At 39.0% G+C, this 24,552-nt stretch overlaps 2 protein-coding genes across 2 annotated transcripts; one reads left to right on the top strand and one right to left on the bottom strand.

Annotated features, from left to right (window-relative positions):
- Window positions 1-16,503: 16,503 nt before the first annotated feature.
- On the bottom strand, window positions 16,504-18,737 carry LOC130721225 (putative serine/threonine-protein kinase). The gene is made up of 6 exons (XM_057571986.1): window positions 18,502-18,737; window positions 18,289-18,407; window positions 17,807-18,023; window positions 17,455-17,692; window positions 17,207-17,354; window positions 16,504-16,997 (listed from the first exon to the last, which is right to left on the bottom strand). Exons 1-6 carry the CDS (start codon window positions 18,545-18,547, stop codon window positions 16,668-16,670), a joined length of 1,098 nt encoding a protein of 365 aa, XP_057427969.1. The 5' UTR covers window positions 18,548-18,737; the 3' UTR covers window positions 16,504-16,667.
- A 2,542-nt stretch (window positions 18,738-21,279) lies between these two features.
- On the top strand, window positions 21,280-21,843 carry LOC130719085 (uncharacterized). Its single transcript, XM_057569728.1, has one exon. It carries the CDS (start codon window positions 21,280-21,282, stop codon window positions 21,841-21,843), a length of 564 nt encoding a protein of 187 aa, XP_057425711.1.
- The last annotated feature ends 2,709 nt before the right edge of the window (window positions 21,844-24,552 follow it).

Here is a 24,552-nt window from a genome sequence, read left to right as displayed (position 1 = left end):
GTGACGAAACTTGTAAGAAAAGTTTGAAGGGGCTAAGAGTATATTTATTTCAATACATATATAAACTAAAATAGATATATAATATTTTAACTTAATTTGAATAGGTTGCCTATTAGCCTTTTTAAGTACACGTGTTAAACAGTTCTACATGGCTCGATTAAGTACCCTTAATTTAAGTTAAATATTTAAGAGTTTTAGACTTCTAGCTAGTCATTAAGTGAAAAGATTAATTGCCCTTTAAGTTAAATAATTTGATAACTAATTTATTACACACGTATTAAAGATAAAAGTTGCAATTGTAGAATTTTAACAATAAAGTTGTAAGATTGGATACTCTCACCACAAATTGTGTGTGAGATAGACAATGTTATTTATAATAGAAAATTACAGAATATGCTAAGGAATATTCTGAGGCATATTACAAAATATAACAAATAATAATAAAGGAATATCCTGTAGGATAATATGACTATTCATCTCTAACACCCCCCTTCAAGCTTAGTGTTGGATTAAGACCAACTCGAAGCTTGGATCGAAAAAGCTCAAACAACGGACGAGGCAATGCCTTAGTGAAAATATCAGCAAGCTGGAGAGAGGTAGGCACATGGCGAACAGCTAAACGGCCAGAAGCAACCAGCTCACGAACGAAGTGACAATCCAAGTCAATGTGTTTGGCATGCTTATGAGCAACAGGATTCTGAGCCATAAACAAGGCGCTTTGGTTGTCACTGAGTAGAAGAGGAGACGCTGATAACCGAACACGAAGCTCATGGAGAAGATTAAGCAACCAAACGAGCTCGGAAGCAGTATTAGCCATAGCTCGATACTCAGATTCACAACTAGAGCGAGCAACAGTGGGTTGTTTCTTGGCACTCCAAGACAATAGATTATCACCAAGAAAAATAGCGTAGCCATAAGTAGAGCGGCGAGTGTCCGTGCAGCGAGCCCAATCAGCATCACTATAGCCAAGGACAGCGGGGGAAGAGGTACGACGAAACGTAAGACCAAAATGTTGCGTGCCACAGACATAACGAAAAATGCGTTTGACAGCCTGAAAATGATCCATAGTCGGAGCCTGAAGGAACTGACTAACCGTGTTAACAGCATATGACAAGTCAGGACGAGTAATAGTCAAGTACTGCAAGGCCCCAACCAAAGAGCGATAATGCGTAGGATCTGAGTAAGCTTCACCAGAACTGACAAGATGGGAACCAGCAGCCAAGGGCGTCGAAACATGGCTGGCCTCAAGCATCAGAGCACGAGAAAGCAAATCATGTGCATATTTGGCCTGTCCCAAGAACAAACCATCAGGAGTATAAGTGATCTCAAGACCAAGGAAGTAGCCAAGCTTACCCAGATATTTAATGGCGAACTCAGCATTAAGGCGAGCAATAAACTGAGTCAGAAGAGAGGGATCACTACCAGTAAGAATGATGTCATCCACATACACAAGAAGATAAAGCGTAGTATGTCCTTTGTAGAAAAAGAACAAGGATGGATCAGCCCGACTACACGAAAAACCATTACGCAGCAGAAAGGAGCTTAAGCGCTGAAACCAAGCACGAGGCGCCTGTTTGAGGCCGTAGAGAGCCTTGTTCAACCGACACACATGAGCGGGGAAACGAGGATCAACAAATCCAGGAGGATGTTTCATATAAACAGTTTCAGTGAGATGACCATGAAGGAAAGCATTTTTGACATCCAACTGATGAAGCTGCCAATCATTAAGCACGGCAAGAGGTAAAATAAGGCGTACAGTAGTAGCTTTGACAACAGGACTGAAAGTAAGAGAGTAATCGAACCCTGGAATCTGCGTGAAACCCTGAGCCACCAAACGCGCTTTTAAGCGCTCAACAGTGTCGTCACTATGGAATTTGGTGCGAAAGACCCATTTACTCCCAACCACATTGGTAGGGGAAGGGCGAGGGACCAAAGTCCAAGTACAATTCTTATGAAGGGCAGAAAGTTCATCTTCCATGGCTGCCAACCACTGAGGATGCCTCATAGCTGATTTGAATCCCTTAGGCTCAGTAACAGTATGCAAAGCAGTGAGAAGGCCAGTAGGTTGAGCATGAACCAAGGCATAACGCGGATTCGGCTTAAAAATACCATTCTGAGAGCGAGTCCGCGGACGAGCAGCAATAGGAGCAAGGGGAACCTGAGCCACAGCAGGGGGAGTAGCCGGTGGTGAAGCATGCGGAGCCTGAGTCCCAACAGGAGGGGTGGCCGGCTGTGCTGGGGTAGGAGGAACCGGCGAAGGCGGTGCATCGTCAGGAGGGATCGGCAGAGCAGGTAGGACATCTGAGTCATCACAAGATGGGCAAGACAGAGAACCAATAGGCGGTGAACTCTCCGGAACAACAGGAACAACAGGTTGTGGAGATGGAGGAGAACCGGAAGCCGGTTCATAAAACGTAGAGACCACCAAGTCATGAGGGGAAGAGTGAGAACCTGCAAAAGGGAAGCAAAACTCATCAAATTGAGCATGACGGGACACATAAGTCCGAGAAAGAGCTGGATCGAAGCATTTAAATCCCTTGTGGCGACTGCTATATCCCAAAAATATGCAAGGAGTACTCCGAGGGCTAAATTTATTTTTCATGTATGGACGCAAGCACAGGAACACCCGACAGCCAAAGGGATGAAAATTAGCATACGTAGGCGCAACATGAAACAAGAGCTGAAATGGAATCTGATTAGAGAGCACCTTAGAAGGGACACGGTTAATAATATATACCGCAGCACTGAAAGCATCAACCCAATAGCGAGTAGGGACATGTGAGTGATACAACATAGCAAGACCAAGCTCAAGAACATGTCTGTGTTTCCGTTCAACCCGTCCATTCTGGGCCTGAGTATGAGGACATGAAAACCGATGAAGCACACCTGAGGAAGCAAATAAAGTCTGGACTTTGTTATTAGTGAATTCGGTGCCATTATCACTTTGGAAAACTTTGATCGACCGAGAAAATTGATTTTCCACAAACGCTTTGAAGCGAACAAGAACATCATAAAAATCAGACTTGCGCTTCAATGGATAAAACCAAGTAAACCGGGAAAAATCATCCACAAAAATAACAAAGTACGAAAAATCATCAACAGAAGCAACAGGAGATGGTCCCCACAAATCACAATGTATAAGGTCTAAAACTGCTGAAGCTCTTTTATTATTATCATAAAAGACTAGACGTTTACTCTTAGCCATCTGACAAGAAGTACAACAGATAGGCTTAGGCAAAATAGAGGAAACATTGAAACAACCAAGTTTATGCAATTGTTGAATAATGTCAAAATTAACATGTCCTAATCGTGAGTGCCACAATTCAAAGGAGGCACTAGGTAATGGAGAACTGGTGGTAAGCAGCGCCTGCGATCCTTGATCAAGCACATAAAGTCCGTTATCACATCGGCCCCTTCCCAGAACGACTCCTGTCTGGCGGTTCTGAATAACAAAAGAATCATCCAGAAAAATAGCTTTAGCATTATGGTTACGAGTCAATTTGCTAACAGAGACAAGATTTTTAGTTAACCGAGGCACAACCAAAACATTAGATAAAGGAACAGAATGTGAAACGGAACGAGAACCAATATGAGTAATATGTAAACCAGCCCCATTACCAACAAGAACACGATCATTACCAGAATAGGCATGAGAGTCCGTCAGCTGAGATAGAGAAGGAGTCATATGAGAAGTGGCACCTGTATCCATATACCAGTCGGAACGGTTTGAGTTGTCCAATGAACAACCCGCAGCAAATGATTGTGCCAAATTAGCAGACTCAGAAGAACGATCCCAGCGAACCGGACACTTATCGGCATAGTGACCCTGCTCACGACAAATTTGACAACGAGGAGTGTAAGAGCCACGGCGACCAGAGCCACCATTATTGCGACGCTGGCGAGATCCACCATTAGAGTTTCCACGATTTCCACCACGAGAACCGCCACCGAAATTTCCACGATTGCCACTAGTGGAAGACGGAGTACCAGAAGAGCGGGGCTGATTGCTCGCATGGAAGGCGGCAGGGGGAGGGGTCACTGATTCTTCAAGAGAAGCCTGAAAAATAGCATGGCTCTCGACCTTACAAAGAATGTCAGTAAAGAGAGGGAGGGGTACCTGATCAAGCTGACCCGTGGAAAAATTTGCATATGAAGGGCCAAGACCACGAAGAAACCAGTGAACTTTATCATCATTAGGCACAGGTGCACCAATAGCCGCCAGCTGATCGCAGATGGTGCGGAATTTCCGCCCATACTCAGAAACTGATAGAGAACCACGACGCATGAGTTGAAGTTCATCACGAAGACGTAGTTCACGGGCCTTGCTGCGGGAGGCATAAGCAGAGTGTAAAGCAACCCAAACATCACGAGCAGTGGTTGCGCTTAGAGTCTCAGATAAGGCCTCCTCAGTGAGGGAGGAAAGAAGCAGACTGTTGACATTACGATCTCGAGCCTGCCACTCAGCATAAAGAGGATTTGGAGAAGGAGCACCATTGCGTTGTGGTTGAGTAACAGTTTGTGCAAATGTCTGTTGAATAAATTCTGGCGGAGGATCGACTGTAGGGTCAACAAGATCATACAAGTTCTGATTCTGAAGAAAAGCAGTAACCTGTTTACGCCAGAGAAGAAAATTATCTGGCTTAAGTTTCACTGTAAGCATGTGCACCAAAGTGTTGAAGGAAAAAGTCGGAGGAAATGCATCAGAAGCCATAGGGGAAAATTTCAACTAGCAAGAAAAAATAAATCAACCACTGCCAAAAAATAAACTACTGCAAAATCTGAAGTGTTGGCACGGAAATCTGGGCACGTGGGCAAGTAGTCAGCGTGGAACTGTGTGCAAGTGAGGCGGCACGGAAGGAGAGGAATAACGGCTGCAAAATCTGACGTGGTGCAGCGTGGAGCACGAACAAAGATGCTGGCGGCGCAGACCAAGACACGGCACAAAGCACAAAGTGGCAGGGAACGGAAATTGATGTCTGACGGCTGGGCTACAAGGCAAGTGCGCGGAGAACGAACAGCACCGTGACACGTGCAGATGATGCTACACAGGGGACAAAAAGGCTGACGTCAGGGGCGCGGAGAACCACGCGACAAGGGTGCTGCACGAAATTGGAGGCCGTAAAAAAAACATAAAGGTTGGTGCACGGAAAGCAAGGCGGAGGCAGCAGCTAGAATAGAAAAAAAAAAGAAAGGAGAGAAGGTGGCGGCACAGGTTGGAAGGCTAGGGTTTAGAACCTAAAACCTGATACCATGTAAGATTGGATACTCTCACCACAAATTGTGTGTGAGATAGATAATGTTATTTATAATAGAAAATTACAGAATATGCTAAGGAATATTCTGAGGCATATTACAAAATATAACAAATAATAATAAAGGAATATCCTGTAGGATAATATGACTATTCATCTCTAACAAAGGTTTACTCCTTTTTTTGTAACAAAAAAAAAAGTTAACTCCTTTTTTATTTACTTTAAAACTTAAGAATCAAATTCATTTGTTGCATCCTCAAGACTACAAGAAATTCATAGGAGGCCTCTTCTGCGTGTCGGGAAACAATCTGGAGATGAAAAATCCTGGAGAAAATTTGTTTTTGCCTCTAGCTGTTTAGGAAATCCTTGCGAGCAACGATGGAGGCACAGATGGGGGAAGAGCCACAGTGACGCAGGTGTTCACGAGTGAGAGTTGGAATCCAGGGACTAACCGTATGAGATGTGCTGCAGTGGTGCTGGATGCTACATGTCAATGGATCTCAAGCGTCTCGGTAACCCACGGGCATGGGAACACATTTTTAGCAGAGCTTTTGGCAGTGGAAGTAGGCTTCAAGCATGACTGAGACTTGGGGCTCAGAAACATTGTGTGCTCTTCTGATTACACTAGCATGGTGTAGGTCTTTCAGAGGTAGATGTGTGAACGTTATGGGCGTGAGATACCAATATCAAGGATTTGGGCTATGCTTGGTTGGGATAGGAACGTATCATTTATGGCCATTGACAGGGATATAAATCATGCAGTTAATCTGCTTGCTCGCAGAGCCTCTCATGAAGATTCGCCTTGTCACGTCTGAAGGATTTATCCTTTAGGGATTATTGTTGCATTGTGCCATGATGCTTTAACATAGTTTTTGCTTTGTTTTTTATTTCCTATGTAAAAAAAATCATTTGTTGAAAAATAGTAGCATGATCATGTCTTCACACGTGAGTATGATAAATGATAGTTATGAAATGAAGTGCTTTGGACATGGATTAATTTAAAATTGAACATTTTCCAATTGATGTTCCAATATTAGTCTAAAAAAAATTATCATTGATGTCATTCAAAAGCCGACGCTAACATAAAAAAAATTGATACAAAACTAAAATTTGTGTTGGTCACAAGCAGACGTGCTAACTCACTAAAAGACTTAATAAAAGGTTAATTTGATATGTTAGAGTTTAACTATACAAGTGGGTACAAAGTCTTATATTTGATGAAAAATAAGTGTTGAACAGTTTATAAGTGTTAGAATTCACTTATTCATTACTTTCAAATTAGTTTGGTAATGAAAGTATGTGGATGATGTCCAAATCACTTGTGTTTTTAGCATCTTATTCCAATGTGAAAACAATTAAACCTTAGTCCATCTCGTTACAAATCCCAACAATAACTCAAAAATTCGATATGTTATCAAAGTCTAACCTAACAGCTTATGATAAAATAAAATAAGAATCGACAGAATAATGAACAAAGCCTATAAAACCCACCTTGACTCAACAATACAATACAAAAACATAAAGAGTTTCCACTTAAGTACAATCGAACAAGTCATAGACCTTCTTCTTTCATTTAAGGCAAAAAGTTGCACAAATAATACAAATTAACATGTGATTTGTGACGGTTTTTTATGTAAATTATGAGGGTTTTAAATGCCACACAATCAACAGTTGCAGCGGTTTCCTCAAACCGTCGTAATAAGCTTTGCCATTAGTATAAAATAATGGTTTGCGATGAACCGTTGTTTCACCCGCTTTAAGTCACTATTGGATTAAATGGTGATCATCACCGTTGTAATATGTAGTTTGTAACTTTTGATATGTTGTATAAAACGGCAGTCTAAACCGTCGTAATATACAGTTCATATAAAAAGGCGGTTCAGATCGCCATAATTTTTTTGTTATTTTTTACTACATTGGTAAAAACAGCGCTTTCAGCCGCTGTAATTTCCACTTGTAATTACTGCATTGGAACAAACAGCGGTGTAACCTACGCAATATACAGTTTGTGTATAACTTCCACAGATGATTTGTTTATAGTTTATACTTTATACAGGTGTTTTTAACCATCATTTACAAACATAAATTTTACTTTATATTTCAAAGTCCACGTGTATTAAAATGCAGTTACCAAATAAAGCCAAGTTGAGTAGCATACTAGCACTCACAAAAATATACACATGAACCATATTAAAATCAACAGCTTAGTGCATTGATATAACTTTCTGAGTCAGTGATTATAATTCAACAATGATGGAGCCTAACCAACACAGATTAAAAAATCACCAACAATGTCACTGGTTGATTGATATAACTTTCTTCAATTTAAAGATGAAAACACAAGTAGGCCTAGGGGGAAAATAACTTTTACCATGAAAATAATTTTTTTACTATGCTACACTAAGCACTTGAAGGAGTTCTATCCAAAATCATAATGAAAAGGAAATAATAGGCAGCCCATATAAAGAATAAAATTTACAGCACAACCAAATCAATTTGATGATGATTAACAAAGAGTAAACATCTACCATAAGAGGTGGCACAAGTGGTGAATGTACATTTCTTTAAGGGATTGCGCCTAGGTTTTTAGTCCGAATTCGATTCTCATTGAGGTAAAAAATAATATCTTTGTGGTCAGGGACATCATTACAGTATCCCAAGCCAAATTAGTCACGTGAAACCCATTTCTCCGTGAAAACCGATGGCCAAAGGACAAAAAAAACAAAGAGTAAGCATCGTCCAAATTATATATAATAGAAGGGGAATGCTAATGCACTCCCACTCTTTTTTTAAAAGGAGTGCATTAGCAACTAACACCTTTTTCTTTGGACAAAAAACTCAACTTTCACTTTTTAAATTAAGTTACTGTATATATAGATAAAAAAATAATTTTGCAATGAACACACTTTCTCTCTCCCACTCAACATTTTCAGAGGGCACACCCAAAACATTGTTCATCACTCTTCTTCTCTCTCATGCGTCTTCTTCACTGAATTCTTTATTACTCTTGCTTTTTATTAAAGCCCTTAGTGACTCTTGTATCTCAAATATTTGGAAGCAAGAGTAAATGAACCAATGCCACGTTGCCTTCCTCAATTCACGTTGCCATCACAACTCGTTTGCTTGGTTCAGAGATGGCAAATTGGAATTTGATTTCGTTTACAAATATTAAAATGAAAAGCTCAGATCGGAGGTAAGACGAGAATGTCATCTTAAACTAATTTTTTCTCATGTCAGGACCAATTTCAGTGGTGGTGCATCCTAGAGGATGCAAAAACCCAATACCCAAATTATTCAAATTGGGGGAGAGGGATTGTTTGAAATCCAACACATGCTTCAACTTTGACTTCGGAAATCAAACTTACGCTTCCAACCTGGTTCAATGATGTGGGTCTGTTGTGATGGATTCAATTTGAGTCTATGGCTGTTATGGAGAGACGTTGGTTGGGTAGATTAGATCTAAGAAAAATTGAGGAAAAACGTGGTTCCTGCCGGCTAAGGGGAGCCTGATGAAGACGTGATGGAGGTTGTGGTGCTGCAATGGAAGAAATCTTAGCGTAAGCTTAAGAGAGATGAAACGAGATGAGAGAAAACTGAGAAAAAGAGATGAAGACGTGATGAACTGAAAGTTCTCTGCAAAGTCTCGAGAGCGAGAGAGAGAGAGGGTGGGTTGTGAAATTATTTTGATACCCTTATACACTAACTTAATTTAAAAAGTGAGAGTTGAATTTTTTGTCCAAAGGTGTTAGTTGCTATTTGCTAATGCACTCCTTCTAAAAAAATAGTGGGTGTGCATTAGCATTTCCCATAATAGAATTAATAACAACTTATGCAAGTTTCTATTTACAAAGGCAGAGTATTCATTTTGTTCCTGTTTTACAAAGTTTTATAGTAGCCGCAGTTAACTAAAACCGTCATACTTTTCAATAAAACTGTCAGTTTGGAAAACCGCCACAAATTTCAGTATTTTTGTAATGAAGGAAGTTCATTTGAGTACAAGCTAAGGTTGTTCAACAATAAGTAAAAAAAAATTAAGTCAAATTATACTTCAGAGGGAGTATTAAAAAATAAAATAAAAATGATTCTTACTCGAGGGGAAGTGTTGTAGTTCTCAACTATATAAGTGAGAATACATTAAATGAATACATTAAGATGTGAAAAGCTTACAAGTTAAGGATCCACTCATCCATTTTTTTAATGCAAAAGTTTTATTAGATGAAATGGTTAATTTTATAAATATAACTAAACAAAGTGAGCATAATCCCCTCCAATATTACATAGGAATACATAAAATCAAATTCCTCAAGTGCGTCCTTTAGCAATCTAACACCTAACCTGCAAAAATTGCAGGAAAACCCCCAAGCAACATTGACGAGGTCCAATATAACTATGTAAGACCCTAAAATAAATAACTAGATTATTTATCTATATTCGTTATATTAATTAATTGAGTTTTTATATTCTATTATTCTTATGTTATTTTTCTGACTCGAACCCTAGTATGAGTCATGAAAATTATTTATATGATAATTAGGTTTAGTTTATGGCTATGGATGATACTGTAGTCAGCTTAAGTGATAGCACGAGTCATCTTCGCACCCGACCAAGGTCGAGAGTGTCCGAAAAATGCTATATCCGCTCCTAGAGCATTGTTTAAGAGAATTTTACAATTGAAGGAAGAATAAGAACCTCTCTTTATTTTTCCCCTGACCAGTGTTTCGATACGGAACTCTGGACTGTATGCACGAAAGGTTTTACTTCTCGGAAGTCCGACGAAGCTAAATTCTATCTTCTCAAGGACTTTAATTTGAACCCTGGATGAAGACTTTATCTATTCGGAGCTTCTAACGAAGTTTCCATTCGCGATGCCTAATTTCTTTCGACGATTGCAATCTTTCTTCAGAGGGAAGTTTTCTCATCCGACATTCGCTGCAAAAAGTAGTTTTTCAGAGCATTTTGAGTCGTACCGCTTCTGGATCGTTTTCTTCCAATTCAAGAAACGTGTTTTGAGTTCCGGAATTCTGTCGCCGGAAACTCACTTAAAATCCACAGATGAATGTACTGAAAAATCGGAATCGCGAAATATTCATTTTCCCGCAATTTCTCTCTCCTATAAATAGGAAAAATCACAAAATATTTTCTCATTTTCACCATTGAGGCCCCGAGTTGGAGGAGAGGAGAAAGAGAGGAGATCTTTGTTGTTTCTCGACCGTTCTTTGTGCTGTCAGTTGTTATAGTTCGATACAGAGGTACTCTATCTACTTCTTACCTCTAATCATCTTTTCTACTGCTTTTCTTCATCTCTTTCTGAGCTCCTAGTTTTGAGCTTTTTGTAAAATTGTCTGATTCCTTCGATTTTTCTTTTGATCTACCTTCTACTACAACCCAACATGCTATAATCGCTGTCAGTATGTTCGGATTTTCACCGAGTCGCCGTAGATTTGAAAAACTGTCCAAAAACCCCATTTTCTCTATGAGTTTACTTTTTGAATCAAAAAGTCTTGATCTGGCTTAGTGCCTTTGAGATTAGTTGTTAGTAAAGGCATTGTGTATCGCTATTCAAAATCTATTTCGAAAAACATCGACTTTGAGTTTCAAGGCAATTTTATTGGACCAAAAAGCCCCTATTCTAGTTTTAGCTCCCGTAATTGTTCCGAGTGTTTCCCTACCCTAGATATCACCTAAGAATACATAGGAATTAATTTAGATCGAAGAAAAGTTCGGGAAGCCCTATTTTTTGCTATGGCCGAGATTTGTTGGGCTTGTGGCGGGACATGAATTAAATTCTAGGCAAACATGGCCTTATGGTTATTGTAGCCCTTTCAGTTGTCGAAATTTTGGCTTTGGTTTCGTGTTATTCCGAGTTCTATAGCTCGAGTTATGCGCATTTTAGCGAACAAATGTCATGTTGCCCATTCGTGCCTAATTGTCGAACTCTGAAGCTTCTGAAGTTTTTTTTTCGGGTTTAGTTAGTGTTAATAGTTTATATTGTTTCTTAGTGACGAAGAAAGAGTACTTTGCTTAAGGTTTGGAACGAGTTGAGCCGAGGGGAGAGATTTTGGGAGCAAGCGGTGAGGTTCACGACGGAGGAGGACGCTCCAGGGAACTGCTGAGTTCGGGAACTTGATTTTGGATCGGATTGTGATGTCGAGCTTGGATGGAGAAAATCAAAGGTTAGGGTAACTCAGTATTAGAGTGTCCTTGAGTCTTGCATGATTTATCCGCACTGCATGCGTTTGATTGACATGTTTTGATATGTTGTATACTTGCTTATGTTGATTGTTCTAAGGCTTTTGCCAAATATGTTCTAGGTCTTCGGCTGATATTTGTTGTTAATGTTTTGATTGTTGTTATGGTTGATGTTGGGCTGAATCACATGCTATGTATGTGCTAAGTAGCTAACTATATGATGTGTTGATATTTGTGCATATGCGTTATTGGATTGTATTGTGAGGCATGTGGGGCCAGTGTGGCATATTGTGGAGCCTGTGTGGTATATTGTGGAGCCTGTGTGGTGTATTGTGGGGCCTGTGTGGCACATTAAGTAGCATTCAAGAGTTATCGTTCTCCGTCTGTCCCGTCTATCAGGGGCGTTATTAAGTGGCATTCAGGAGTTATCGTTCTCCGTTTGTCCCGTCTTGCGAGACGTTATTGTTTGATTATATAGTTGGTTTTTTATGATATCTGAGTTGATCTATATTGTTGAAGTTATTGTCATATGATTTAATTATATGTTGTTGATTATGTTTATATCTGATTTAATTATATGTTATCAATCTTGTTTATATATAATTTAAGGCTAAAAAGCATTTTTGGCCCCTGATGTTTTAAGTTTGTGCAAATTCTGCCCCTATCTATTTTTGTCGATGTTTCTACCCCTCATGTTTTCAAACAGTGCACCGTCTACCCCTCCGTCAGGGGTAGACAATGCACTGTTTGAAAACATGAGGGGTAGACGATGCACTGTTTGAAAACATGAGGGGTAGAAACATCGACAAAAATAGAGTAGGGGAACAATTTGCACAAACTTGAAACATCAGGGACCAAAAGTGCTTTTTAGCCATAATTTAATTATATGTTGTTGATCTTGTTTATATCTGATTTAATTATATGTTTTTGATTTTGTTTATGTCTGATTTAATTATATATTGTTGATTATGTTTATATCTGATTTAATTCCATGTTGCTGATTTCGTTGATATCTATCTTAGTTTGTATAGTTAGCTTGTCTATTGGAATGTTGTGTACTACCCTAAGTGGCGATGAGGTGGGTTTGTCCCACGTGATTGTCCCGTCCTTTGAGACGCTAAAGTTGCGATGAGGTGGGTTTGTCCCACGTGATTGTCCCATCTTGCGAGACGTTATTGTTTGATTATATTGTAGAGGTTGTTGATATCGGATTTGATGTTATATTGTTGAGGTTGTTGATATTTGATTTGATGTTATATTTTTGAGGTTGTTGATATCTGATTTGACTTTATGTTGTTGGATATATGTCGTCATCTATCTGAATTAAGCTACTAGCTTATGTGTCATGTTATGCACTTAAATTTGAATAGCATACTTTTCTCTTTTATATGTGGTAATTGTATTGAGTTAACCCTTTCTGCTTGCTACTTGTTGTTTGAGCGTTTAACGCTATTAGGCGACGGAGAATCTTCGATGGAGCTTAACCTTTGTGCGAGTGGAGATGAGGACTTGAAGAACTGTGGAAGACTCGAAGAATATAGTCGGGTGTATGGCTAGAGTCTTGGGTTAGAGAGTTTACCGTTATTGGTTTAAGCTTGCATAATGATTTTAGAAATTTATATTTGGGGTTTCGGGTACTCGCCTTGTTCAAGGCTAGATGTAATTTGATTATAGTTGGGAATAGGCACGACATGTTTTGGAAATACTTGGAGAAGAAAAAAATAATACTTGTTTTATAAATTCTTTTAGAAAACATTGCATATTTATTTTAGCAGGTTACTATGGTGACCCCCGAAAGTCGGGGCGTTACATCCAACCTGGATCAAACACTAAACGAACAATGAGAATGAGCATCTGTCGGGGACCGAGACGTGGCAAAGAAAAGCCACATAACCCAACAAAAACATAGCTCAACTCGCTATTAGAGGGGACGTGAATCAGCACAGAACATCAACTGAAGAGCGAAGGCATAAAAACCTAACTGGAAAATATCGACCACGACCCCGATCAACAAACGCTGACCCGGAACTTCACCACCTTCACCGTTGACCTCGAGCAGCATTCCAAAAGCCCATAACCATAGCGCCCAAAACAGACCCGAGATAACAAACAGCGCCACACTGGCTACACCAAGCCTTTGGTCATAAATCCTCCTTGCAACACCTCACGAATAGAGCTGGAAGAATCATCAGATCATCTGACAACACAAAGTTGCAAAAAGGCGGAAGAGCATAAACAATATCCAGCACCTCGAAGGCATCAAAACGAAACGAAACCCAGAAACACGGCGCAGGAAGCACAAGACTAGAGCAACAAGAAGAGAGGAGGCGTCGATGAAGAGAAGAAGACACAGACCACAAAAACCGGAAGACCACCGCCACGCATCCAGCGATCCCAAACTACACACCACAAGCCCAGATCCTCCATCAGCGATCCCAAACGGCACACCAAACAGCCAGAGCAAGAGCGCTCAAACTTGAACAGAGAGCCAACCACGTGATGCAGAACGAAAGGGAATTGTCATAAAATTTTATGATAAAAGTATGTGAAAAATGTCTAAATTACCTGTGCTCTAAAATAAGATGTGTGAGAAATTGGAGAAAACAATAGACCCCTTTATAGTAAAAAACCTTTGGCTTCTCAGCCCGGACATGGATATTGACAAAAAAAAAAAAAAAAACTGGTAATGGATTGGACTTAAGCCGTGTATTTGTTTGGATGGTCAACCCGAGTTCAATTATTGTTTGGATAAGTGTCTTAGTCATACAAATTTTTAAAATTATGACATCCCTTTATAAAAATACACCATTTAAATATTAATAAATTAAATAATATACTTTTAAATATTAAATTTTATTCGATTTAGTATGTAAACTACTAAATCAAATAGCATTTACTAATATTAAGAACTAATCATATAATATTTTTATATATTTGTTTTAAGTGTTTCTATACGTGATAAACTGATTGAACCACTTATCAAATGACCCCAAAAAATGACCAATTTGTTGAATGATTAATCAATGATTGTTCTGAATTTAATAACATCGCACAACTAAAGTTAATTAGAGATACGATAATAGGAATTGACTCGCGATATTTTACATGAAAAATTCTCAACCAATCAGAGAAAAATCATAAGGAAAATAATTCAGAAAGTAGTAGCTTGAGAGATGGTTTTTGAAGTGTGGTTTGAAAATATCTTATCATGGATAAGTGTCTTAGTCTTACAAATTTTAAAATTTATGACATTCACTTATGAAAAATACACCATTTTAGATATTACTCCTTCCGTTCTTAGAGCATTTCCAATGCTAGTTCTTATTTCTTACACCCTCCGGTCACATATATAAGTAAAAAAGACATTTTAGGTTCATTCATTTAATGAATGTATAGTTAGATACATTCATTAAATGAATGAACGTAAAATGTCTTTTTTACTTATATATGTGATCGGAGGGTGTAGTTCTTAACAATATTCATGTGGGGTCCGTATTACCAAATGTGTTTAAGCAACTCTCAAACAATTTTGCTCCGACCATGAGTTCTTAGTTTTTAGTTCTTACCATTATTCATTTGGTCCCATCAACCACATTATTTATATTTTTTATTTTCATAAAGTAAAAAACAAAACTCATAAAATAATAAAGTAATTTGGATGAGAGAAAAATAATTAATATTTTAAGCTAAGAACTCAAAAAGTAGAACTCATTAGAGCATCTCCAATGCAAAGATCTTAGTTCTTATTTTGGAGTTAAGAACTAAGAACTAAGAACTTTACCATTGGAGGTGCTGACATGGACTCCTTAGTTCTTAAAAATAAGAACTCAGTTCTTATATAAGGAGTTTTGCTTTTTGAATTTTTAGCTTAAAATATTAATTATTTCTCTCTCATCCAAATTACTTTATTACTTTATGAGTTTTGTTTTATTACTTTGTGAAAATAAAAAGTATAAATAATGTGGTTGATGAGACCAAATGAATAATGGTAAGAACTAAGAACTAAGAACTCATGGTTTGAGCAAAATTGCTTGAGAGTTGCTTAAACACATGTGGCAATACGGAATCACATTAATAATGCTAAGAACTAAGAAATAAGAACTAGCATTGGAGATGTTCTTATATAATAACTTAGTTCTTATTTTTAAGAACTTAGAGCTCCATGTCAGCACCTTCAATGGTAAAGTTCTTAGTTCTTAATTCTTAACTCAAAAATAAGAACTAAGAACCTTGCATTGGATATGCTCTTATATAACTTATACTATTTTGATTCTTTTTTTGTTTCTATATAACTGATACTTTTACAATTTCAAGAGAACATTAATTATATTTTACCAATTGTACCCTTCATTTATTGTTGGTAGGAAAATTGAAAAGTTAGAATTAATAAGAGAGATAAAGGGTATAATAGGAAGTTAAATAGTAATTTTAATAAAACAAGAATATGAATTGTTATTTCTTAATACTTGTGCAACAACCTTAAAATATCAGTTATATGGGAACGGAGGGATTAGTATATTATATTTATATTAATATTTTCCATATTTATTTATTTTGAAAAATTTTAAAATGAGATATTTATTTGCACAAAAAACATAACACCTCCTATCACTTTCTCTCAAAAAATGATATCCCAAATTACTCTTAAGTGAAAGACATTACGACATTTTCATTCTAAATTCAAAGAGAAAACAAATTACTCTACTCTCTTGAAATAGGAGACTAGCTAGTAACTAAAAGAAGGAACTTACTCAACTGCTAGATGATGAAAACTGATGGATAATTCTCCATTTATTCTATGAGAAATAAATGCTATAAATATTCACTGTGTTACTTAATCCACCATTTTTCTAACTACCAGAATTAATGCACCTAACAACCTATTGTTCTAAAGTCCACTCTTCTCACGTTCAAAAAAAAAGTCCACTCTTCTCCATAATTAAAGGATACTATCACCAACTAATATGAAAATTGATGACAAAACTGTCCACATGAGAGCAGGTTTTGCAAATTGCAGGGCCCTCTAGATGCACTCACCAAGGAAAAAAATTCCACAAATTAATTAAAAAAAGAAACAAATTTAATCAACCTACATTGCATGATATACAGCCAAAGAACAAAACAGGATTATAAACATTTCAACAAAACTCAATCAAGCAATGCTATACAACAAAATTTGGCATGATCCCTTTCCTAATTTCCTAAACAAATGAATGGTGAATCTAATTAACGAGCAAGACTACTGGCCATACTCCAAATGGAGCTTGCAAAGGATGTTCCAGAAGGACTTAATGAGTTCATGGCTACTTCTTGCTTGATTCTAATGTTCCTGAGATCAGCAACAAACCCAGGTTTTGAAATTGAAACATCTTTCATATCAACATTAACTGTCAGCTTCTCTACAACCTCTGACATTCGCGGCCGAAGCTTGGCGTTTTGCTGCACACAAAGCAAACCAACTTTGAGAAATTTTATGGCCTCTTCCACGGGAACGCTCGAATCAAGCACTGGATCCACCACACTAAATAGATTGTTGGCTTCATAAGCTGTCCAAGCCTGCAAACATGTTCAAACCAACACATTCATGTTTGTTCACCTTGACCAAATCATAAAATTAACAGTTGAAACAACATAATAAAGGGAACCCCATTTGGTTTAAACTTTAAACTCTATCATTTGTTTTCTCTCCCAATTTCCCCCCACAAAGTTAGGCTGAATTTGCTAGCCACAAGTTAAAATGTTCTTTTCTACTCCAATTTTCATACCTTCTCTACAATGAAACGTTCATCATCTTGATAGGCATCTACAACTGCTTGGCCAGTGACAATTTGTAAAAGCAATACCCCAAAGCTATAAACATCTGATTTTCTTGTCAACTTTCCTGAACTAGCATACTCTGGAGCTAGATAACCCCTGTTCATTTCAAAAACAACAATTGCCCCATTATTAGTCAAGGAATAAAAAGGATTCAAATGATTTAGTCATGGTAACTGTTTTTAGCATTCTCACTCACAATGTCCCTGCAACTCTAGTACTGATGTAAGATGCTTCATCTCTCAGCAATTTTGCCAGACCAAAGTCTGAAACTCTTGGTGTGAAATTCTTATCAAGAAGTATATTATCTGCTTTGATGTCTCTGTGCACAATATGAGGCCTCAGCTCCTCATGGAGAAAGACAAAGCCTCTAGCCACACCAATGGATATGTTTTTCCTTGCTTCCCAGCTGAATTTCATTCTTCTATCCTCAGAACCTATCGATCAAAATCCATAAAAACAGAATCATTTCTAGTCCTTTACTGCTACTACCCTTATATGCAAAAATTTATTATTTTGGAAATTCAGAAGGACAGAAATCCCAAACTTACCTAGGAAAGTATGGTGGAGGGTTTTGTTCTCCATGTATTCATAGACCAAATATCTGTGTGCTCCTTCCACACAACACCCTCTAAGAATGGCCAGGTTTTGGTGCTTGATATTCGCCATCGTTGCCAATTCCGCCACAAATTCCCTCTCTCCACGCATGGATTCTACCTCAACTGAAATCACTTTCACCGCCACAAAAGCTCCATCCCTAAGCCTTCCCTTTACAAATCAAGTTAACCCCAATAAGTCATTTCCAATCAATCACAAACACCAACCATGAACACTAATTAATAGCATATTTTGATCAGCTTCTTTTTTCTCAAAATCAACTCTTTTTTAAAACTCTAGAAGCTACTCATAGAAGCTTCCCCCAAAATCCAGAATTAATTCTGGTATTCGAAACAATTGTAGAATGATATCCAAACATGCAGTAAGCTAATTTTAGTTCAAACTCTAATTGCAAAGCAAAATGGAGTCAAATTACCTTGTAGACAGAGCCAAAACCACCTTCTCCAATCTTGTCACTGAAATTAGCAGTGGCTGATCTCAATTGGTTATAAGTGAACACACGAAAGCTTCCATCACTCTCTTCCTCTGGATAATCTGCATGTAAGTTCAAAACATGATGAATGAAAAATTGAAAACCAAATCATCAAAGTTGAGAAAACTTGTTTTATTCAATTTGTACTATAATTACCTTGTTCGGTGGTTGATGCAGAGAAACAAGCGAGAAAAGAAATCATGGTATAGTTTAAGAAAAGGGTAAATAATAATTGCCTACGATGTAAGTTTTCGGTGTTATATATGAATGAATGATGAAGGCTTAGGAGAACGTGTATTCAACAATTAGCTACTACTACTTGAAAGTTTCTTAACCTCGTTTCTCCATTTTGGAAATTTTAAATTCTTTTTTTGAGGGAGATGACGAAACCTTTTTGTTGTGGAAGATGCTGAGATGGTACGTGAGCCGTGAGGTGAGGTGTGAAAAGGAACATAAAAGATTTGTAAGCTAAGGATAAACATAGAATGGATGATAATGATGTGATGTGCCCCCAAATTTAGAGGTAACTTTTTGCTTTTCAACTGAGGCGGCTTTACGTTGGAGAGGCGGCTAACATGAACGGAGTTTTGTTTTTCTTAGAATCGTTAAATTAGTGTAGATTTTGGAAAAATAAGTCATTAAATTAGGGTAAAGTAAGTATAACTTCAAAAGATAAGTAATAAACACATGGTGAGACTTAATATTTAAAGTTTATTTCAAACGTGTGTGAGGAAATAGTATTTGTTGCAAGTTGGAAGTAATATATTCAACTTCAAAAAGTGTTTACACAAGAAAATCAACATTCAATTCAGTTGGTAAATAGTTAGTCTCTTAAATATTTAATATAGGATTTTATATGAGTAAAATACACTCACCCCCTCAAAGTTTGCAAGAATGACACTTCATTCCATTCTTTTTTTAAATCTACACTCCACCCCATTTTTTATAAAGGCAAAATTTAGTGACGAAAACAAATTCGTCACTAATAAAAAATAATTACTAATTAGTTAAAATTTAAATAAGTTTAATGCATATACACTATCATACATTAATTTATGAAAATAATTTTACTGAATTAAATTTAAAAAAACAATCCACTCTGTCTGTTAAGTCCACGTCCCATCTATCTCCAAATCATATTTCTCACCACAAACAGTCACCACCAAGCCTGTCCCAGAATGTGAAACCCCATGGCACCACCATGCATCAAAGTTTTGTTGCGACCTGAACCACAGAACGTGAATCGCACATTCCCAAAGCTACCTGTTCAACTACTTCTTGTGAACTTCACCCCCTTTAAGTTGCGAGCGAACGCTCTGTTGGTTTAAGATGTCGTTGAATTTTGTTAAAAACGGTGCTCCACCGCATCGTTGGGTTCTAATAACCTCCGATCCACTTCATATTTCTTAATTTTGTTTCTCTATTTTCTTCACCAATTTGTCTTGCTTTTTGGGTCTACAATTCAATTTTTAAAATTTGAGGTATAAAGAGATTATTTTGATTAAAATTGAATTATTACCAAATATGAAAACACAAGCATGTTTCCCTATGTTCGAGATATGGTTTGTAAACTGGTCGGGTGTGCTATTGCAGAATTTGCATTGTGAATTTATGGAGGAAGACCGCGATTGAGAGAATGAGGAGGACTGTGATGTTTTCATTTTTAAATTTATTGGATTATATTGAAAATATTTTTTGAAATTATTGATTAAAAATTTAAATAATAACTAATTATTAATGAAGAACAAATTTCGTCACTAAATTTGCATCTATATAAAATGGGGTGGGGTGTAGATTTTAAACAAGAATAGGGTGGAGTGTAATTCTAACAAACCTTGAGAGGGGTGAGTGTACTTTACTCATTTTATATTTATGGCAGGTAAGGGCCAACCTGGACCAGCTACTGAGAGAACTCATTTCGCTCGTATTTGCGTGGAGGTTGATCTCCGAAAGACCCTGGTGTCTAAATTTGTATTCGAAGATGAGGAATTTAAAATCGAATACGAAGGTTTGAATCTCATTTGTTTTGAATGTGGAAAGTTTGGCCACAAGAAAGAAGCATGCCCTCAGGTGCTCGGAGGCGGTTATGGTCAAACGGTGCCGGTCCAGAAAGAGGGGTCCCTGGCGACATGGAGGCTCCGGAGGCAGCTTTTGGCCCTTGGATGATTGCAAAACGCCCAACGAGGAATACTTCCAAGAGGCCGGTACCGGCGGCGGGAAACGCTAGGTCCGACGGCGGAAAACACAACGATACCCGGTTTTCAGCTTTGTCCAATATGGAAGTTGATGAAATTGGGGAAATTCCCAAGTCTGGAGCTGTTTCTCCTGAAACTCAGGCACCAATCCAGAATTTGAGACCTAATTCGCCAAACAGGAATATTCCTGCTCATAATAGCCCAATAATAACTCCAACTCCGGGCCCCATGGTCTCCAATCCAAATGTGGGTAATCAATCCACAATGATTGGTGCACCAATCATTGGCACAGATCCCGTGGTCAACACCCCTACACATGGATCGACGGCTCCAATTTCAAATCTTGTCCCAGACCCCACATCTGCCACTTCACAGGTTGTTGGGGGCTCTCACACCTCGAAACCTACCGCCACCAGTGGTAACCCTAAGTTGCCAACTCAGCAGACTAGAACTGGTCAAAACTCAGTCAAAGATGCTAAGAAAAAAGCACGTAACCAACATTATGATGGGCTTCATGCTCCATCTGGCAAGATCCCTAGTAAGGGGGCAATCTCAAACAAGTTCTCTGGTAGTACTTCTTCTCAACCAAGGGAACGAGAGAGGAGCTTGTCTCCTTGGGGTCTCAAGAGCATCTGATTTGCTCCCATCTCTTCATCATCTGTTATTGATGTCATACAACATTTTTAGTTGGAACATTAGGGGAGCTTCAGCAAAAGGAGTTCCTCTTCTTATTAAAGATATGGTTACCAGGCATAACATTTCTTGTTTGGCTCTGTTTGAGCCTAGAGTTAGTGCTAGGCATCTTCCCTTGATCATGAAGACAGTGGGTTTTGATGATTCCTTTATGGTCGAAGCAGAGGGATTCTCAGGAGGCATTTGGATTATGTGGTCCAAGCAGTGGGGATCAGTGGAAATTCTCTCCTCTCACCGTCAGCTGGTTCACTTACGGGTCACACCTAGGGATGGCTTGCCTTCCTTTCTGGCTTCCTTTGTTTATGGAAGTCCAAATTCCTCAATCTGTGATCTGCTTTGGAGGGAGCTTCGCATTATTGCAGTTCAAGCAACAGGTCCCTGGGTAGTTATGGGGGATTTTAACTCCTATCTTAATGCGTCTGATAAGGCTGCAGGTGGTCCGCTTAATTCTATATCCATGTGTAGATTCAGAGATTGCATCGATGATTGTTCCCTCTCCGAGCTCAGCTTCAAAGGTCCCCCCTTTACCTGGGAGGGTAGAGGGGTTAAGGAACGAATTGATTGGGCACTTTGCAACGCTGATTGGCTCACTTCTTTCCCTGAAGGCTGAAGCCTCTTTGTTTCACCTTCCAAGGCTTAAATCTGACCACAAGCCACTTCTGTTGCGTTTAGGGTCAGTACCAGTTGACACACCTCAACGACCCTTTAGATTTCTTGCTGCATGGTTGACACATGATGACTTTCCTTGATTGGTTCAGAACTCATGGAGCAATCACTCCCCTTAGGTTCCAGCGTCGGATAACTTTCGTAAGGAAGCAATCTCTTGGAACAATGACACTTTTGGGGAAATAGGGAGGAAGAAACGAAGGCTCATGAGAAGGCTTGAAGGTATTAATACTCGTTTGCGTATGCAACATGTTCTTTACCTTGAAAAACTACAGAAACGCTTATGGAAAGAATATTACTCCATCCTGACTCAGGAAGAACTTCTGTGGAAACAAAAATCTAGAGTCAATTGGCTCAACCATGGGGATAAGAATACCCGGTATTTTCACACCGCCACGATGGTTCGCCGGAAGCGTAATAAGATTGAATCTCTAACCTCTGATAATGGCAGCAGCATCACGGATCCCACGCAACTTAGAGCCATGGCGGTGGATTTTTTCCATCAGCTCTATACCCGTACAGATGACACGATCCAGTTTCAGGTTCGAGGTGCATTCCCTCGCTTGCCAACGGAGGACTTACTAACCCTCTCAAGTCCGTTTGATCCTGAAGAATTTAGGTAAGTTGCGTTTAGCATGGGAGCTTTGAAAGCCCCAGGGCCAAATGGTCTTAATCCACTATTCTTCCAATCCCAGTGGCATATTGTTGGAGAGTCAGTGGTGCAATTCCTTCAGCAGTGTATTCAATCACCGGATAAAATTCAAGAGGTAAATGATACTCTAATTGTACTTATTCCTAAAATTGATAGGCCTAACATCTTGTCTCAGTACAGACCAATCGGGCTTTGCAATGTTATATACAAAATTTTGACGAAAGCCATAGTCAATCGCTTGAAAGGTTCGCTTGGCTTATTGATCTCACCAAATCAATGCAGCTTTATCCCAGGGAGACAAAGCTCAGATAATATTATCCTAGCCCAGGAGGTGTTTCATTCTATGCGCTCCCTTAAGCGGAAGAAGGGGTGGGTAGCCATGAAAATCGATTTGGAGAAGGCTTATGATAGACTTGATTGGAGCTTCCTTCATGATACTCTCTTGGAGGTAGGCTTGGAGCGAAGCTTGTGTGATTTGATCCTCAACTGTGTCTCCCTTAGTTCTTTTGAGTCATGTTCAACGGTAGCAAGACTGAGAGTTTCAAGCCATCCAAAGGTATTCGACAAGGGGACCCGTTGTCCCCTTATATGTTTGTTCTTTGCATGGAGCGCCTGGCCCATCTCATTCAAAAGGAGGTAGACAATTCTATTTGGAAGCCGATTTATCTTTCAAAGAATGGCCCTCCTATTTCACATCTTTTCTTTGCAGATGATCTCTTATTATTTGGGGAGGCTTCTCTCAATCAAATGAACACGATGATGCGGTGCCTAGATGATTTTTGTGCAGCGTCCGGTCAACGAGTGAGCAAAGACAAATCCCAACTCCATGTGTCCTCTAATGTTAACCGAATGGAAGCTAATGCCATCAGTAGAGCATCGGGCATTCATCTCACTGATGATCTTGGGAAATACCTTGGAGTTCTTTTACTTCACAAAGATCCAACGAAAGCCACCTACAACTTCATTCTTGAAAAGTCCCAAAAGCGTCTCTCCTCTTGGAAGGCCTCTACTCTTAGCCTAGCAGGGAGAGTGACACTTGAAAAATCTGTGGTGGCTACCCTCCCCTCTTATTGTATGCAAACTATGTTGATCCCTAAAGGTGTCTGTGACAAACTTGATCAGATGCAAAGGAAGTTTATTTGGGGATCTGAAAATGGAACTCGCAGAGTTAGTCAAGTTAGTTGGGAGGTAATTTGCAGCCCTAAAACCCAAGGTGGCCTTGGTTTTCGGCATACTTCAAACTTTAATGAAGCACAGATAATGAAGCTAGGTTGGGGTTTAATCCATCAACCTACCTCTTTGTGGGTTCGAGCCCTGAGAGGGAAATATGGATGTGGGAACGACATACTTCCGATGGTTAAACATTGCAACAGGGAATCTCTTGTTTGGAGGGGAATCCGCAGCACTTGGGACAAAGTGGTGGTTGGTTGTAATTGGCAGGTGGGAGATGGGACTACAATTAGATTCTGGAAAGACTCTTGGATTTTATCGGGTCACATTTTGCTCAACCTAGCGTTGCACCAAGTCCCGCTTCATGAACAAGACCTCACCCTCGCTCACTTCTATGATGAGGGGAGAGGATGGAACACTTCTATGTTCGAGCACCTTCTTCCTGAGGCCACGGTCTAGGAAATAACTTCCTTCCACGACATGAGGGCAAGTAACGATAAGGACGAGGTTACCTGGTCAGGGACAGCTTCTGGCATTTTTTTTCCACCAAATCTGCTTTCGATATGATTACCAAGTCGCAGGTCAACCGGAACATCGAGGACTTTTGGAAGAAAGTGTGGCGAATTCGAGGTCCAGAAAGAGTTAGAGTTTTCCTATGGAAACTCTGCAATACTGGTGTCCTTACAAATGTTGTCCGTCAAAGACGCCACATGAGCACGACTGACCTTTGCCCGTTGTGCCGCTCATGCTCAGTAAATTATACTCATCTCTTCCGTGACTGCAGCGAGGTATCTTCCTTCTGACACTCCGCCCTTCCTGTGAACCAGAGAA

This window comes from Lotus japonicus, chromosome 5 (assembly GCF_012489685.1).
Source record: "Lotus japonicus ecotype B-129 chromosome 5, LjGifu_v1.2".
Lineage (NCBI taxonomy): Eukaryota > Viridiplantae > Streptophyta > Magnoliopsida > Fabales > Fabaceae > Lotus > Lotus japonicus.
This window is presented reverse-complemented; position numbering and strand designations above follow the sequence as displayed.